Raw genomic sequence first — 15,708 nt, forward strand, 5'->3', positions numbered from 1 at the left:
AAAACACTCAGCAGGTGGGAGCCCACTTACCAAGTGGTTTGACAGACTGTACAGGTTCCAGCTTTGACACACGGTGCAGTTCTTTCTAGAAGTACAGCCTTTTCTGATGAGTCCCACTAAATGGTGTGCACGAGAGCAGAATAGCTGGCACGCACAAGCATTCAGCCTGTGAGTCAAGTGATTCAACCATGGAAACCAGGTCAGCCAGCAAACTCAGCAGCAATCTGGCATCCGCTGAAATTTTATTGTAGCCCTTGGAGCCTGTGAGCTCTGCACCAATGCATTCAGCCAACTGTGCCTCAAACCTATCCTAGAGGTTAGCAGGCGATTATTTACTAACAATAGAGCTTAATAGCTTATTTGATATTCATGTTGCACTGGGTATGGTAAGTAATTTAGGGATGACTTAAAGTATAGAGAGGATGTATATACATTATGTATATAAATTATAGTGCATTCTATAAGAAGTTCAGATTTTGTAGGGTTAGGGACCCCTTAAGGGCCTGGAAGCAATCTCCCATGGATCCTGAGAAATCTGTATGACATCTTGGCATCTTAGAAATCTTCTTTTATTGGTTATCTAAAATTCTCCCAGACTCTTCTGTCTGCCCCACAGAGTCGTTATGTATTATGTTAATATAAAGCATTTCAGTGGGTATTGCTGTTAACTGAATCGTGACCTAATATCATTGGCATGTGGGAAATGGCCCTCTGCAGCGACGGCTGTAAGTCTTTCTGCTTCTTCTCCTCTCTCTGTGTCTCAGTCCTGCAAAGTGTTGGCTATGCCACAAGCATGGAAGGTTAGCTCTGGGTGGGATCTGGCTTGTGGCTCTTTTTTCAATATGAGGCATACATTAGATGTGAATCAATGAATAAAACGGGGAGTTAGTATCTTAATACTGCTTTCTCCTTCTCCAGGTACCACCCCTAGACAGAAATTGAAAACCCACTTCTCTCGGTGCCCCAAGCAGTACAAGCATTACTGCATCCATGGGAGATGCCGCTTCGTGGTGGACGAGCAAACTCCCTCCTGCATGTAAGTGGAAGGCCCCGTGCCCATGAGCGAAGGGTCTGACAGCACTGGAAACTCTGAGCTAACCCTACCATCTGTTCGGACACAGTTCCATCGGGTCCTGCCTACAGCCACTTTTTTAGGGCCCAACTTAGCATCAACTTGTGGAGAAACTGACACAGACTTTCCTCCTGACATCTGAATATGAGAATCCAGGTCCAATCCTGCAGTGCTGGTGTCCCCAGCTCCCTTGAGCAAGAAAAGGCGATTCTAACCGTGTTAGGATGTCCGACAGTTCCAATCATCTCCTGGGTGTTTCAAATGAAAACAGATTCTTTGGCGTGTGTGAGCTGGTTCCACAGCTAACGTAAACACGACAGGATGCCTGCCAAATTAGATGCTGTTTTTCATTCGCAGGTGTCAGTATAGCATGAGGAAGTCAGACCTAGTTCTAAGTAAAAGTCATCAAGACCTACTTAGCCCGTTGGGGAGTAACTGGGGAGAGGACTTGACTTTTCAAGACTTCTTAGGATCAAGAGTTTAAGTTCCAACTTTTGGTGTATTGTTAATATTCATTTTCTCCTAATGGGACGCCCCTTTAAAGAGAACTCTAGGGTTTTACTTCACAGAGGGATCAAGTGATTCTTCAAGCATAATTTTAACCTCAAGTTCACAGAATATGTATGTTCTTCTGCACAACTTTCCTAACAGATAATTCCCCATAAGGATCTCACAAGCGTCCAAAAATCTCAGTTTTGACTGAACATTTTACAGAGGCTACCTTGAAGTTTATTTAGTTCAATTCTAAAAAGAAACATGCACAAATACTATGTAGAGATGGAATAAGAATTGCTAGAGTAAAAAAGTGTGTGTGTGTAAGAGTAGACCTGATTTTAAAGTTTTTCATTTTGTTCTTTTACTGGCTTAGAGACATATACTGAATTTGAAAAAGATGAGTGCCCTTTGACCTAAAACATTTTTTTTTCTGACTGGTTCCCATGTCTGCAGATTTATTGTTCTTTAACTGGGCCGTCTTCTGAGATGAAAACCAGATTGTGTAATCTCCCTGCCTAAGACTAATTCACAGCTTTCCCCATTCAACAGGAAGGCAATACCTATTTCCTTAGCCTCCAAATTTCCTCTGATCCTGGATTAACTTTCTTGGCCTATTTTTCACAATGTTTGCAGATACCCTGTAGGATCCTGTGTCACTTCTCAGAGTTTGGTATACAAATCCCTCTGTTACCCTGGAGAGTTTTTCCTACTGATGATGTTAAGATGACTCAGTTTTCAGCTCCCCCCCCCTCGCTTTCCTCATGGGAGACTTACAGTGAAAATAATCATCAGGTGAAAAGAATCACCAGTGGTTTGCTGAATGGTGAAATGATCCGAGAGGTGCTCTAGACATGTTCAGGTTTGACTTCCACCATGACGTCATTAGGTTACAACCTACAGGAAGTTCTGCTTGCTGAGACATTTCGTTAAAGCTAATGAACCCAGACAGAGCTCATAGTTTTAGACAAAAAATTCCTAAAGAGCAGCACGTAATGGCTGGCCTCTTATGGGCAAAACAGTTGTTTTAAAGTCAGATGAAGTAGGCTTGTTAAAGAAATCATTACTCTAATTAAAAGAGAGTATGCGTATTTGTAAGATTTAATTATACTCTTTATAGATGCTTTATAACCTTCCCTGCCACAATTAATTAAAGTTGACCCTTTGCAATCCTGATTTTAAAAGCATTTTTGATATTTTAAGTTCTAGGATTTTTGACCTGTGTGTGTTTTTTTTAAAAAACATTAAATATTTCCTTATTTTATGTGGCTGTGCACCTGAGTGTATCTATGTGCACCACATGCACACAGAACCCCAGGGAGGCTGGAAAACGGTATTAGATCATCTGGAACTATAATTACAAATAGCTGTGAGCTCCCATGTGGGTGCTGGGAATTGAACCTAGGTCCTCTGAGAGAGTAGCCAGTGCCCCTAACCACTGAGCCATCGCTCCAGCTCTTTCGCCTGTGTTTTGACCTTAGGATGAAGGCACCCAGTGGTCTTGGATGAAGCAGTTCTCCCCTACCTGTCCTGAGATCCTCTCTGCATCCCTGTGTGTCATGGTGTGCTTCTCTGTTCTCTGCTGTAACAGTTCGCATTTTCCTCGAGATTGGTTCTGTTTGTTACTGTTGGCTTTGAACCCTTTTGTCAGCTACAGTCTTAAGATCTTCTTACTGGAGCCGTCCTGGCTTTGTGGGAATTAACTGCCTTGGCTCTTGCAGAGCACCAGCTATAGAACCACTTGGCCATAAATCCTGAGGTTTATAAATAAGTGAGGTTGCTCAGAAATCTTTTTCAAGGTGCAGGATTTGATCTTTTTGATGTTTAAATAACTGCGCATGTGGACAATATCTCATTGTGGCTGGAGCTTATCTGTAGAGAATATGGGTAAATATTAATGCAATGATGCTGGTATTGCAAGAAATAAATTTGATTCAAATGCGCTCATTTTTTTATGTTTCTCTCAAGCTTCTATGACGGCTCGTGAATTTTATGCAGCGTCCATTTATCGCTGAGCCATTAGATCAGGGAGCCTTGCATGGATAATTCCCAGCTTGGTCAAAAGTGTCCCTAACAACAACCACCAGCTTAGGGAATCTGCTGAGCTAAAGCATACAGAGATTACATTGATAGAGGTGTGAGAGACTGAGGAAAGCCATAGACCCACTGCAATACCTCACTGATTCTGGTTGCTTTTCTTTAATAGTGGCCATGGACTCCAAAGACACTGCTTGGAGGGGAGCAGAGTCCAGAGTCCAGGCAGTGGTGAACACTTCTAGAATGTAGCCATACTCTTCCGTGTGTGTGTGTGTGTGTGTGTGTGTGTGTGTGTGTGGTTTATGTGTTGGAGGAGATGCTATAGAAATTATCTTTCTAGAACTTCATGATTTTGGATGTGGGATTTCATACACATTACCATGTTTGATTAAGTAAATATAAACATATAAAATAAAATCATTTATTTTATAATTTATAATAAATTTATAATTTATTTGTTGTAGTTTTTGAGTCAGGATTCTTTCTCTCTTTCTCTCTTTCTGTGTGTGTGTGTGTGTGTTGTATGTGTGTGTGTTGTATGTGTGTGTGTGTGTGTGTGTTGTATGTGTGTGTGTGTTGTGTGTGTGTGTGTGTGTGTGTGTAACCCCGGGTCTCCTAGAACTAGCTCTGTAGATCAGGCTGGCTTTGAACTCACAGAGATCTGTCTGCCTTTGTCTCCCCACTACTGGCTATATGAAATTGTGTTGTTTTAAGGTAGCTCATTGATGCAGTGAAGTGTTTGTCTTACCCTACAATGACATGAGTGTTTGTGCAGTTTTGTCTTCCTTGTCACGAGGTTTTTATGAATTGAAAATACTGTGGAGGGAATTTGAACATCCCCTTCCACATAGTCTGAAAGATTAAAACTGTAAAATATTTGAATAGGTAGCCATGACAGTCTGTCCCCACCAGACACATTAATAACAGTCTAGTGATGGTGAGTTTGTTTCAGTGAAGCCAGGTACAGTTGCTCCTGATGACATAGAGGAGAGTGGGCCCTTTTTAAATGTTTCCTTTTAAAAAAGAAACCATGTTATTTATTAAGGAACAAAAGCAATGCTAATTTCTTCCAAAGAGAACTGGAGACTCATTAAAGTCTTTTTCCTGTGCAGCTGCGAGAAAGGCTACTTTGGGTCACGATGTGAGAGTGTTGACCTGTTCTACCTCCAGCAAGACAGGGGGCAGATCCTGGTGGTCTGTTTGATAGTGGTCATGGTGGTGTTCATCATCTTAGTAATCGCCGTCTGCACCTGCTGTCAGTAAGTGTGTTCATGCTGACGTCTAAATAAACCTGAGAAGTTATATCTCTCTTGCCTCCTCTTCCCCTTTCCTCTCTTCCTCCTCTTCTTTTTCCTACTATCTCTTCAGTTTTTGCTTTGCTTTAAATAAATCAACGTTCCGAGGCTTGTGCTTGTTGACATAAAATTTTTATTAGTCACGAAACACATTGTAAATAAATTTTCATCAATCTACAGGAAATAAGTATTGTAAGTTAAAATAAATTTCTTAGATATCTTTGGGATAAACGTTTCAATCATTTAGCCCCAAAGGCAGATGTAGTTTATGTTTGTTAGTAAGTTAAATGGAATCATCGTTTTCCAAAACTGTTTCATTACATACTGATGTTGAAGAACAAAGAGAAACCAAAACCTTTTTGTGACCATATTAAAATAATTAATTTTATGTGTATGGGTGACTTATTTTGTTTTAATTTTCATGAGTTTTCATTATGCATTTGGAATTCAGAGACGCCTTTCTTTTTTTCTTTGAGGGACAGTGGGCTAGGAAAATTATTAATATGTGAGCAGTTTCTTTGGAAACTTATCATTAAGTTTAATATTTTGTTGCCTGGAGGAACATACATCCCTTCCTGAACCTGAGAAAATTCCTCTCGACTCTAGACTGTACCGAAAGGGGGTTCCTCTCAATTCCTTTTTGGTGTTCTTGGGAAAAAACACAGACACACAGGAAAACAAACAAACAAAAACCCCCAAAAACAAAAACAAAAACTAACTTTGACCAGCTCCACAATTAGATATTTTTGAGATTTTTGAACAAATTTCTTACTCTCTCTGAGCTTGGATTGTATTTTCTATAAAGCACTTGTATTGAACTAGATAATTTACAGCATCCCTAGCTATTAGATTGAAAAAAGAGTTCTGAGTTTTTATACTTTGTGGTAGAAAGGACTAAGTTTAATTTTACATTTAGGTCTGAGGATATGTTGAACACAGCTGGGAAATGACCTTTTTATATTAATCTTGAACCACATGTTCAGAAAACTAGAGTGCAGCCTAGAATATTAAACCAACCTTTTCATTTGTGTGCCTAGAAGTTTAGTCATATTTCCAGGGGCTATGGTCACTGTTCCAGTTTCTTACGCCTGACTCCAGCCCTTACTGCTTCTCCTTAACGCCAAGCAGGCTAACTGTTCTGCAGTGTGAAATAACTTTGCATGACAATTTTTCTTCTCTCCATTAATCTCTATCCATAATCGGGAGCCAGATTTTTCCTGTGTATGTAAATATATGTCACCACCACTGTGGGCCTATGGCAACTAGCACTCGAACTTACAAAAGGCAATGTGTCAAAAAGAGAATCCAGTGGACTTAAGACAAGAGGAGCTTGCACATCTTGAACAGCATAGAATTAAGGCCCCTGGCTCTCTTACTGAAGATTTGCATACTGACATGAACTCACGTACTCAGATTAATTTCTAATATGTTATTTTTGAAGTCCTCTTCGGAAACATCGTAGAAAAAAGAAGGAAGAGAAAATGGAAACGTTGGATAAAGATAAAACTCCCATAAGTGAAGATCTTCAAGAGACCAATATTGCTTAATGGTAAGAATGCTAAACACAGTAGACAGGAAAGCTAGTGGCCGGAAATGCTGAGTTGGGGCTTCATTATGTCTAGTAATTACTCATTGGAATTGGGTTACATGTACAAACACCTAAAGATAAATTCATTTTCTTTATGACAAAACCTCAAAGTTTTGCCCTAACTGTATCATGACATAATAGCACAGAAAAACAGAAACAAGTTCTTTGAACAAGCTAAAATAATTAATTCTAATTTTATGTTTAAAGGACAATTCTACTCTTCCCATATTGCAAATGTACTACCACAGAAATAGACATTCTAGAGCTACATAATTGTCATGGTAGTTTTGTATATTTTTCTTCCACCCTTTTGAATAAAAGAAGTATGTTAATTTAAACATTAAATCAAGAGAGGAAATACAATAGCAATAGCACTGGGATGATGATGGTAGCGATGTTGGTGTTGGTGGTGGCAATGATGATGGACGATGGTGATGCTGATGGTGATGGTGGAGAATGTACCTTACATGAAACACACTTACCAACTCTTGAAGTGTGGATCTTGAGTCAGGATCCCAGCAAGAGTCACAGATCCTTTCAGCTCAATGCAGAGATCCTGATGAGAGAACACTGCTAGGTCACTCTCCCGGGAGTCAAGAAGGGTCACAGTGTCACTTGACTTTGGCAGGAGCAAAACGCCATCACATACCCTGTAGTTGGTGGGACCGTGATGAGGATCAGCTGATACCCTGCTAGGCGGAAGCAGATGCTGTGGCAGAAAGAGCTACTGCTGAAACCTAAGCAAAGAAAAATAAACATGCCCCAAGGTGCCCCTGTTTGGAATCTCCAGCACATTCTTGGCACTACATAGCTACACCCCAAAACAAGACACAGTGGAGCAGAGTCCCAGCCATGTGATCAGTAGCAGGCAATTCCTGGAAAATCTGCCAGGGGCACACAGAACACAACCTTCAGAATCAAGTGGGATTGATTTGAGTTGTAAGGACATGAAATCCAACTTTTTTTTTTTAAGATTTATTTATTATTGTATGTAAATACTGTAGCTGTCTTCAGATACACCAGAAAAGGACATCAGATCCCATTACAGATGGTTGTGAGCTACCATATGGTTGCTGGGATTTGAACTCAGGACCTTCAGAAGAGCAGTCAGTGCTTTTAACCGCTGAGCCATCTCTCCAGCCCCCAACTAAGACTATTTTAAAACTAAAGTAGCATGTGGACCCACACGAATGGTGCTATTACAGTTCACAGCACTGAGACTCTTGTTTAAGGAAATATAATCTTTCTCTCTACTAAAACTAAATTCACAGGACTGGCTAAATTCCTAGCAAGTGCCTCTAGGCTAGAGAGTTGGGAGCAATCAGGCCTGGTATTTCCTTATTCAGCCTCAGCATGAGAAAACAGTCACTTTCCACAGCTCTCTGGGTACAATGTCTTTCTGTTCCTCAAGTATTGCTGTAGCCAATAGCAGCTAGTAACACTTGCTGGGCAATTACAGCCTTCTTGTCATTTATTTCAAAGACCACCCTAATGCTCAGGAAAGCTGGTATTGTTTGGTACAGTGCTTCCTTCTAAAGTGGCTGCCCCTGTTTTCTTCATTCTCACAGGTTATAAAGTTATCACAAGCTGGTGGTGAGCTACAAAGGACCTGACTCATTTGCAGATGGACAGGACATGTCTCAGGAAAACAGCTGGCAGAAGTGAATGTTTAAATATTGTATTTGCTTTTTGTAGTTTTATTTGTAACTCTGTGTTTCTTGTTATTGTTTTTAATAATATTTTTGTTACAGCCAAATAGTTGAGGAAAAATGAGCTGGTCAGGTGACAACGATAAGGGATGTTTGAGTATAAACATTGTTGCCAGGATTATTATGCAAATTAAAGTGGGAAAGAAGTTAGATTTTAAGAACTGAGTCACCATCAGGCAGTGATGTTACATGCCTTTAATCCCAGCACTTGGGAGGCAGAGGCAGCCAGACCTCTGTAAGTTCAAGGCCAGCCTGGTCTACAAAGCAAGTTTCAGGATAGCCAGAGCTACACAGAGAAACATAGTCTCAAAAAACAAAAACAAAAACAAAAACAAAAACAAAAAACCCCAACCAACCAACCAACCAACCAACCAACCAACCAACCAACCAACCAAAAAACCTCCCCAGGCTCATACACTAACCTTATGCTAAGAGCTTGAAATGTGTTATTTCATTTTATCATTTCAGCAGTCTGTGAGGTTGCATATATTTGTCCTCATTCCTATATATGCAAAAGATAAATGATTTCATCTAGATTTAGAGATAGAGGAACTGAGAGTCAGAACCGAGACGGACCGGTTCAAAGCTGATGCTCTTAGCATTTTTGTTACCATTTTTGTTAATTTGAGTTCTTGAGATCTAACTCAACATGTAATCCAAGATTTCCATCTGAACTAAGCTTTGCTGTGATTCTGAGATGGTAGGGCGGTTTCCCCGAGTTGGTTCTGAGATGGTAGGGCGGTTTCCCCGAGGTGACACAGAATACGGAGTCCTGGCTAGAGCTGAGGTCAGCATCATGATTTCTGCAGCATTGACTTTGAGGTTCTTATTATCTTGCATTTTCATAAAGTCTCAGTGACATGAGCAGATGCTTAGATGACCAAAACAAACAGCTGAAGGGAATGGCTGGTGTCCGTTAGCCCTTGCATGGGTATTTATACTCAGTAAAGTATAGACAGCACAGGAAGAGACGTCAGTATCGGTGATGTCACAGCTGAACATATGTGACCATATGTGACCATAGCCTCAAGTCCAATGCACGTATAATTGCTCTCAGGTGAATTTTGATGCCATAACAAACATCCTGAATTGAACTATTTTGCCACCATTGTGCTCCTTTGACTACATGCTGTATTTAGTGGAAACTATATTAAACATAAAAAACTAAAATTTATATTTAGTCAGTATTCTATAAAACTTGGAAATTTCCACATTGTTTAGGTAGGTCACTTACAAAAGCCGATAGGAAGATGTCCTCACACAATGCTGCTTTCTTGCCCGTTGGGATCCTTGTAATTTTTAACTTTACAAGAGAGATTCCATAGATTCAAACAGAAGCCTGAATTCCCAAGGTTCTTTTAGCACAGTGTTTGTAAGTAGGCTGGGGTTTCAATGATGAAGATGACCTGCCGATTCCAGCGAAATCTAAGAACTGACGAGTTTCAAAATGCTTTTTCTTCCTTGTGACTTAATGTCCATTCTTTAAAAAAGGCTACCCATAGCTGACTCAGATTCATGTTTTGTTTAGTCTTCCTGGGCTCCTGTGTGAGTTTTCTCTCCAGTTTTTTTTTTAACGCTAAGCAGGTTTGAATTACATGGCCGCTACTGTTGAGGGTCTCTCCTTCCTGGTCCCTGGTTGACTGACCGAAGCACTCAATGTTGGGAAACTCTTCATTTTTTATCTGAAACGTTTAATGGTGTCTCTTGAAATTCTGATATCATGAAAGAATTTCAAGAACTTTCATGTTTTTTCAAAGTGTATTTTGTAACTGTTTTTGCATATACGATGTTGTTTATATAGACTGTTAAGGTTATAATGAGATAAAATAAATTTATTTTTAAACAAAGCCGACATATTTTTTTCTTTGGAATTTTCTTCTGGTGCTATGAATTATTAGTGGACAGAAATGTAAATATAAGTGCTTTTAAAAGTTTATAGAAAGCATTCATTGAAGCATTGCAGATATTCTACTTGGCTCATGTGTTTTCTTTCATAATGAGGCATTTGGAAGCATGGGAACACCCACGTGACTGTCTGCTCAGCATTTTGACCCTTTCTTTGAACTCTCCCTCCAGCTGTATTTGGTTGGCCCATTGAAGTACTTCCTGGGGAATTAGAGACTTGAAATCAATTTTCCTTGGTTTGGGGAGTATAAAAATGTCTAGTTAAACGTTATTGACATCAGTTCATATCTATATAGTGCTTTCAGAAGCCACATGGTCTGAGGTACCTTTAAGAGAGCGTAAGACATATATATATATATATATATATATATATATATATACACATATATATACACACACACATACTGTGTGTATGTATGTGAGTGTATGCATGTTTGTGTGTGTGTGTGTGTGTGTGTGTGTGTGTGTATGTGATGATTCTGAGTCAAGCTGATAGAAAATATAGTATATTCATGATTTTTAGTGTCAGGCAATAGAAATAATCAAGTGCAAAAGTGGTTTTAGGCAAACCCATAAACCCTCTTCTGTATATGTAGGGTACATATGTAATGTTTGTTGCATATTATATGTGGGTACATATAAGTGTGCAAAATGTGTATGCCTTTTGTGCAAGGGTTTGTCTGCTGTCAGATGGCTTTAAAATAAATCTGCCAATCCATTTCAAGAGATTGAATTTCAAAAAAATAGCCGAATAGAGATTGGAGAAGACATCTAACCAGTGGTCAGGGAGGTGTGTATGGCTATGTGGAAGAAAAGATACAAGAAATATTTTTAAAGTTGTTGACACCTGTATTTTGCATCATGTGGACTTGAAAAGTAAATGAAGCCCCTTGTGGAGGGAAGGAGGGAGGGATGGAGGGAGAGAGGGAAAGGGAGAGGTAGAGGTACAGAGAGGGAGGGGGAAAAGGAAGGGGAGGGGGAAGGAGAGGGGGAGGGGAGGGAGAGGGGAGGGGAGGGAGAGGGGGAGGGGAGGGAGAGGGAGAAGGAGGGAGAGGGAGAGGGAGAGGGAGAGGGAGAGAGAGAGAGAGAGAGAGAGAGAGAGAGAGAGAGAGAGAGGCAGGCTTCTATAGAGCAGGTGCTTTGTAGCAGCCTGGCCACTTTCACTGTAACAGCTTAGGTTCACTCTATGAGTTCCATGAAACATGTTAGTATTTCCATAATAAATTCTTCATTCTTCACCAGCACTCCCAGAAATAATATTACTATTTACATACTACTTCTTATTTGTCTAGTATATTAACTAATTAATTCACCCAATCATTCATTCATCTATTTGTGCATGTAGTGTCTGTACTTGAAACTAAGCCCAGGGCTATGTCACTGAGATACATTTAGGTAGGACGAAGCAAAGACCCACAACTGGATAATGTGCAGAGAGGGAGAGACTTTGGAGCACTCAGTGCTATATGAAATATCTTCACCAAAGCCCTCCCCTCGTGGCTCAGGGTTCTGTTCAGAAGAGGGATCAGAAGGATTGTAAGAGTCAGAGGTGGTGGATGATTCCAAGGAAACAATGTCTTCCAGACACAGCAGGACTGATCTGAACTCACAGAGACTGTGGCAACGTACTTAGGATCTGTAGAAGTTTGAGCCAGATGGGGTTCCAGGATTAAGAGGGGGCACTGGATATGGGGTCTGATTCCTAACCAGGAAGCTATTTACAGCTGATACCCACTGGCTAAGGGAAAATCAGTTTTCTCCAATGGAGAGTCAACCACGCTTCAGGTCAGTCCCCATGCCCGGGGAGAGTTGGCCAACACAAAATGAATTCCATGTTTTTATGTTACCCTTTGTTTTTTTTCCAGAATCTTTTATCTTATTAGTTTTATTTGTTAGTGCTTGTCCTCCTTTGAGAAAGAGAGTGGGGAGGTTGGAGAGGGAAAGGGAGATGGAGAGAGAGAAAGAGAGAGAGAGAGAGAGAGAGAGAGAGAGAGAGAGAGAAATAGATAACATGAAATTGATTGAGTAGAGTGGTGAAGAACCTTGAAGAGTTAGGGAAAGGAAACAACATAATCAAAATATATTCTATGGAAAATATTTTAAATTAAATAAAATATTAAAGAGAAACCAGCTTGAGAAAATGTTATAAAGTATAATAAGGATATATCCAGTGTCCATGACTTAGAAACCAGGACATCTCCTTAAAGAGATATTTATTTATAGTAATCAGCATACAACTAACTTCATCATTCCTTCATCCATCTAAAAGTTATTTTCAAGAATGTGGTAGGTGCCAAGTACTGCCAGTGCTAGATTTGCACCAATTGCATAAAACAGTTAAAATGTTAAAACAAAAACAAAAACAAAAACCGCTGACCTCATGGCCTCTCTGTGAGAGAGTCTGATCTTTCATAATATAGAATTTAAATGAAACATATCAAAACACTGTTATGAGGGACATTATTATCAAATTTGTAATTTTTTCATTATTTCCAAGTGTCTTAATAAACAAACAAACAAAAGCTAAACAATGTCTTAGAGTCTTAAAAGGAAGGTGGACCCTTACAGAAGAGCCCAACATATAGAATGATTGGGTGATTTCCATGATCCTCAGTAATTGACGTATTTTGTAATGACCTCAAAGAGCACCCATGCATAACTATGGTTCCTTGGTCTAAAATTGGCTTTTAACCCTTCTGTCCATTAAACTTGAGGAAGACCAGGGCTACACCTGGGCACCTGCTGTTCCTCAGAGTCCTTTATGCGTCAATACAATTCCTTTTCCCTTAGAGCAACCAAGTCCCATATGATTCCCTTTGCCAGCCAAGCATTAATGCCAGAACATAATGTGCAATTACTCCACTCATGCCTCTTTGCTAACGTTACCAGACGCGAGGAATGTGTGTGTTATCATAACATCTAGCTGGCACTTCTGCAAGCGACTCATTCTGCCCCAGTCCCCATCAGCTACTGGCATTTATGGAGGCTAAAATCCTTTATAAGGAAACTATAAAATTATACAACTCTGAAAACTGCATCATTAGTTATTTCAAACGATAAATAATAAGATTGTTGTTGGACATTTCAAAAAGTAGGTCTGGCGGTACAATTGGTCAACAGTTATAGTCAGGACTTACATTCTAAAAGAAACATTGGCCAACCGTGTTTTCAAGGTCCCTGCATGCTTTGCTACTTTCACTGAAGTTTAAGTCACATAATAGATACATGTGGGACAGAGGTACTTGGAAAGGCTCCTCCCCTTCATATTTTGTCTTTGGCTTATTTGAAGAGGCAAAATGCTTCATAAACACCCAGCTCTTTAACATTGCTTTCCATGACATATATATATATATATATATATATATACATATATATATATATATATATATATATAATACAATGGATGAAGAATTAATAAAAAATTCTGAAACTCTCTCACCCAAGCTAGACAATGGTGTTCATTGTTCAGGATTTTAGGGGAAAAGTAAGGAAAAAAATCTTTAACTTTATTTGACCTCTAAATCCACTTTTGAAGCACTGCAATGTATGAACTAATTAAAATAAACTTCTTTATCCTTTATATTTTTAACATGCTAGGAACATTTTGTCTACTCAATGAACTGGAAGCAAAAATTCTAAAATGTCACTTACAGAGTGTTTTTATCTGCTTGGTTGGTTTTTATTTGTCTCACTCTTTAAAACAAGAAGAATGTGATCTTGAATTATTGGGTGAGCCCTTCTCTGCCTCCTCACTCTAACTGGACTCCCAAACATTCAAACTCTTAACCACACAGAGCTCTGAGCCACTGCTTGAATGCCTGGGGGAGGGGGAGCTAGCCTGTGTGCTACTGCAATGTGAAGGTCATGAGCATAGTCTCTGTTTAGGTGTTAGGGCTTCAATCTGCTACCTACCCCCCTCCCAGGTCACGGGCAGACTCTTTAGCCCTGCTGCACTCTTTCTCTACAAAGCTGAAACGGATGGTGAATAGGGTAAACTAAGAGGATCCAATGAGATTACAGCAGTTAAATGCTTATTAGGACACTAGGAATATTTCCTTTTTTCCCCTTTCTGGTTACCCCTCCACAATGCCCCCATTCCATCTGCCTTCTTCCCTTTGCCTCTGTGAGGATGTTCCCCCACCAACCCACACATCCACTCACTCACTCACTCATTCACTCCCTCCACACTGCTCCAGCATCCCCCCTACACTGGGGCATCAAATCTCCACAGGGCTAAGAGCCTCCCCTCCCATTGATGTCAGACAAGGCCATCCTCTGCTACATATGTATCTGGAGCCATGGGTCTCTCCCTGCATACTCCTTGGTTGGTGGTCTAGTCCCTGGGAGCCCTGGGTGACCCAGCCAGCCAACATTGCTCTTCCTATGAGGTTGCAATCCCCCTCTGCTCCTCCAGTCCCTCCACCAGCTCCTCCACCAGGGTCCCTGAGCTCATGATGAGTATTCACTGACAAATGGGTATTAGCCCCAAAGCTCATAATGCCCACCTACAACCCACAGACCATGCTTAGGAGGAAAGAAGACCAGGCTGTGACTCCTTCCGTCCTGCATAGATGGGGGAACAGGGTAATTCAAGAGGTGGAGAGGGGGGCACCTAAGAGGGAGGGAGGTGGGGCAAAAGGGGGGTAGGATAAGGTACTGGAGGGACAGGAGAGAGGTATAGAGGGTCACGAATATTTCTGAATGCTTGGAATGAGTGGGATTACTGTTTGTTATCATTACTAAGATCACTAACAGCAGTGAAGGTGTGAGTCATGGGAAGCCATTGGCTCTTGTCACAGCCATGCAGATGCAGTGCAAGCTCACTAAGTGTTTAGGGGTTTCTGAGTCCTCTGGAAAAGAACGCTGTTCTACTCCAGATAGAAGAGCCTGTGCTTAGGTGCAGCACTGGACTCCAGGGAGCAGGCCAAGGACGCTGACTCTTCCGTCACCCCGCTTCCACTCTATCTTTCTGTACTTTCATTTAGAGCATGAGGAAAAACATTAAGAAGCAGGTCTGGTACCAGTGGAACTAAACACAAGGACTAGTGGCTTTTACACGTATGCTGGGATGGATGTAAGCTAGGTACTTTCCATGAGCACCAAGGATGGACTTGCAAATGATTTAGTCCAGGGTCTGGACTAACCACTCAGTTATCCACAGTGGGGCTTCATAGAATCACCGAACAATTTCCTAGAAGCTAAGGCTAAAGCTGGTGACCTTCAGGACCAAACGGAAGACCCTGCTGCCTGCCTGTCTGACGTTGACATCTGCAATCTTAACTTTGATGTCTTCAACTCTGAAACAAAATTACATTTTATCTAACTGCCCCTCATACTGAACTAAAAGAAGGAATATATTGTTCTGAGCTCTGAATTAGCTAAAAAACAAAACAAAACGAACCTAGTAAGATCATATGGTTGGACAGTTCAAAAAGTGAAAACCTAGACAAGAGTTTCAATCTGAGAACTCCGCAGCAGCCTTTCACCCAGATTTAGCAAGACTGCCTAGAGAGAAAGGACGTTTGCTGTAACACACATGAATGTGGAAGTGCTGTGAGGAACTTAACCAAAGGAGTCTCTTGCTGGAGAGCACTGCACCTTGGTGGATCA

The 15,708-nt window shown here is 40.6% G+C and overlaps 1 protein-coding gene across 1 annotated transcript in view; it reads left to right on the top strand.

Moving 5' to 3' along the window:
• Positions 1-8,520, top strand: part of Btc (betacellulin) — a 46,563-nt gene extending 38,043 nt beyond the window's left edge. Inside the window, exons 3-6 of the mRNA XM_052198798.1 lie at positions 919-1,036; positions 4,714-4,860; positions 6,338-6,445; positions 8,053-8,520. Of these exons, the coding sequence (XP_052054758.1) occupies positions 919-1,036; positions 4,714-4,860; positions 6,338-6,443 (371 nt within the window). The 3' untranslated portion in view covers positions 6,444-6,445; positions 8,053-8,520. The remainder of the gene's footprint in view (positions 1-918; positions 1,037-4,713; positions 4,861-6,337; positions 6,446-8,052) is intronic.
• The last annotated feature ends 7,188 nt before the right edge of the window (positions 8,521-15,708 follow it).

The sequence above is a fragment of the Apodemus sylvaticus genome, chromosome 11, assembly GCF_947179515.1.
Source record: "Apodemus sylvaticus chromosome 11, mApoSyl1.1, whole genome shotgun sequence".
Classification (NCBI taxonomy): domain Eukaryota; kingdom Metazoa; phylum Chordata; class Mammalia; order Rodentia; family Muridae; genus Apodemus; species Apodemus sylvaticus.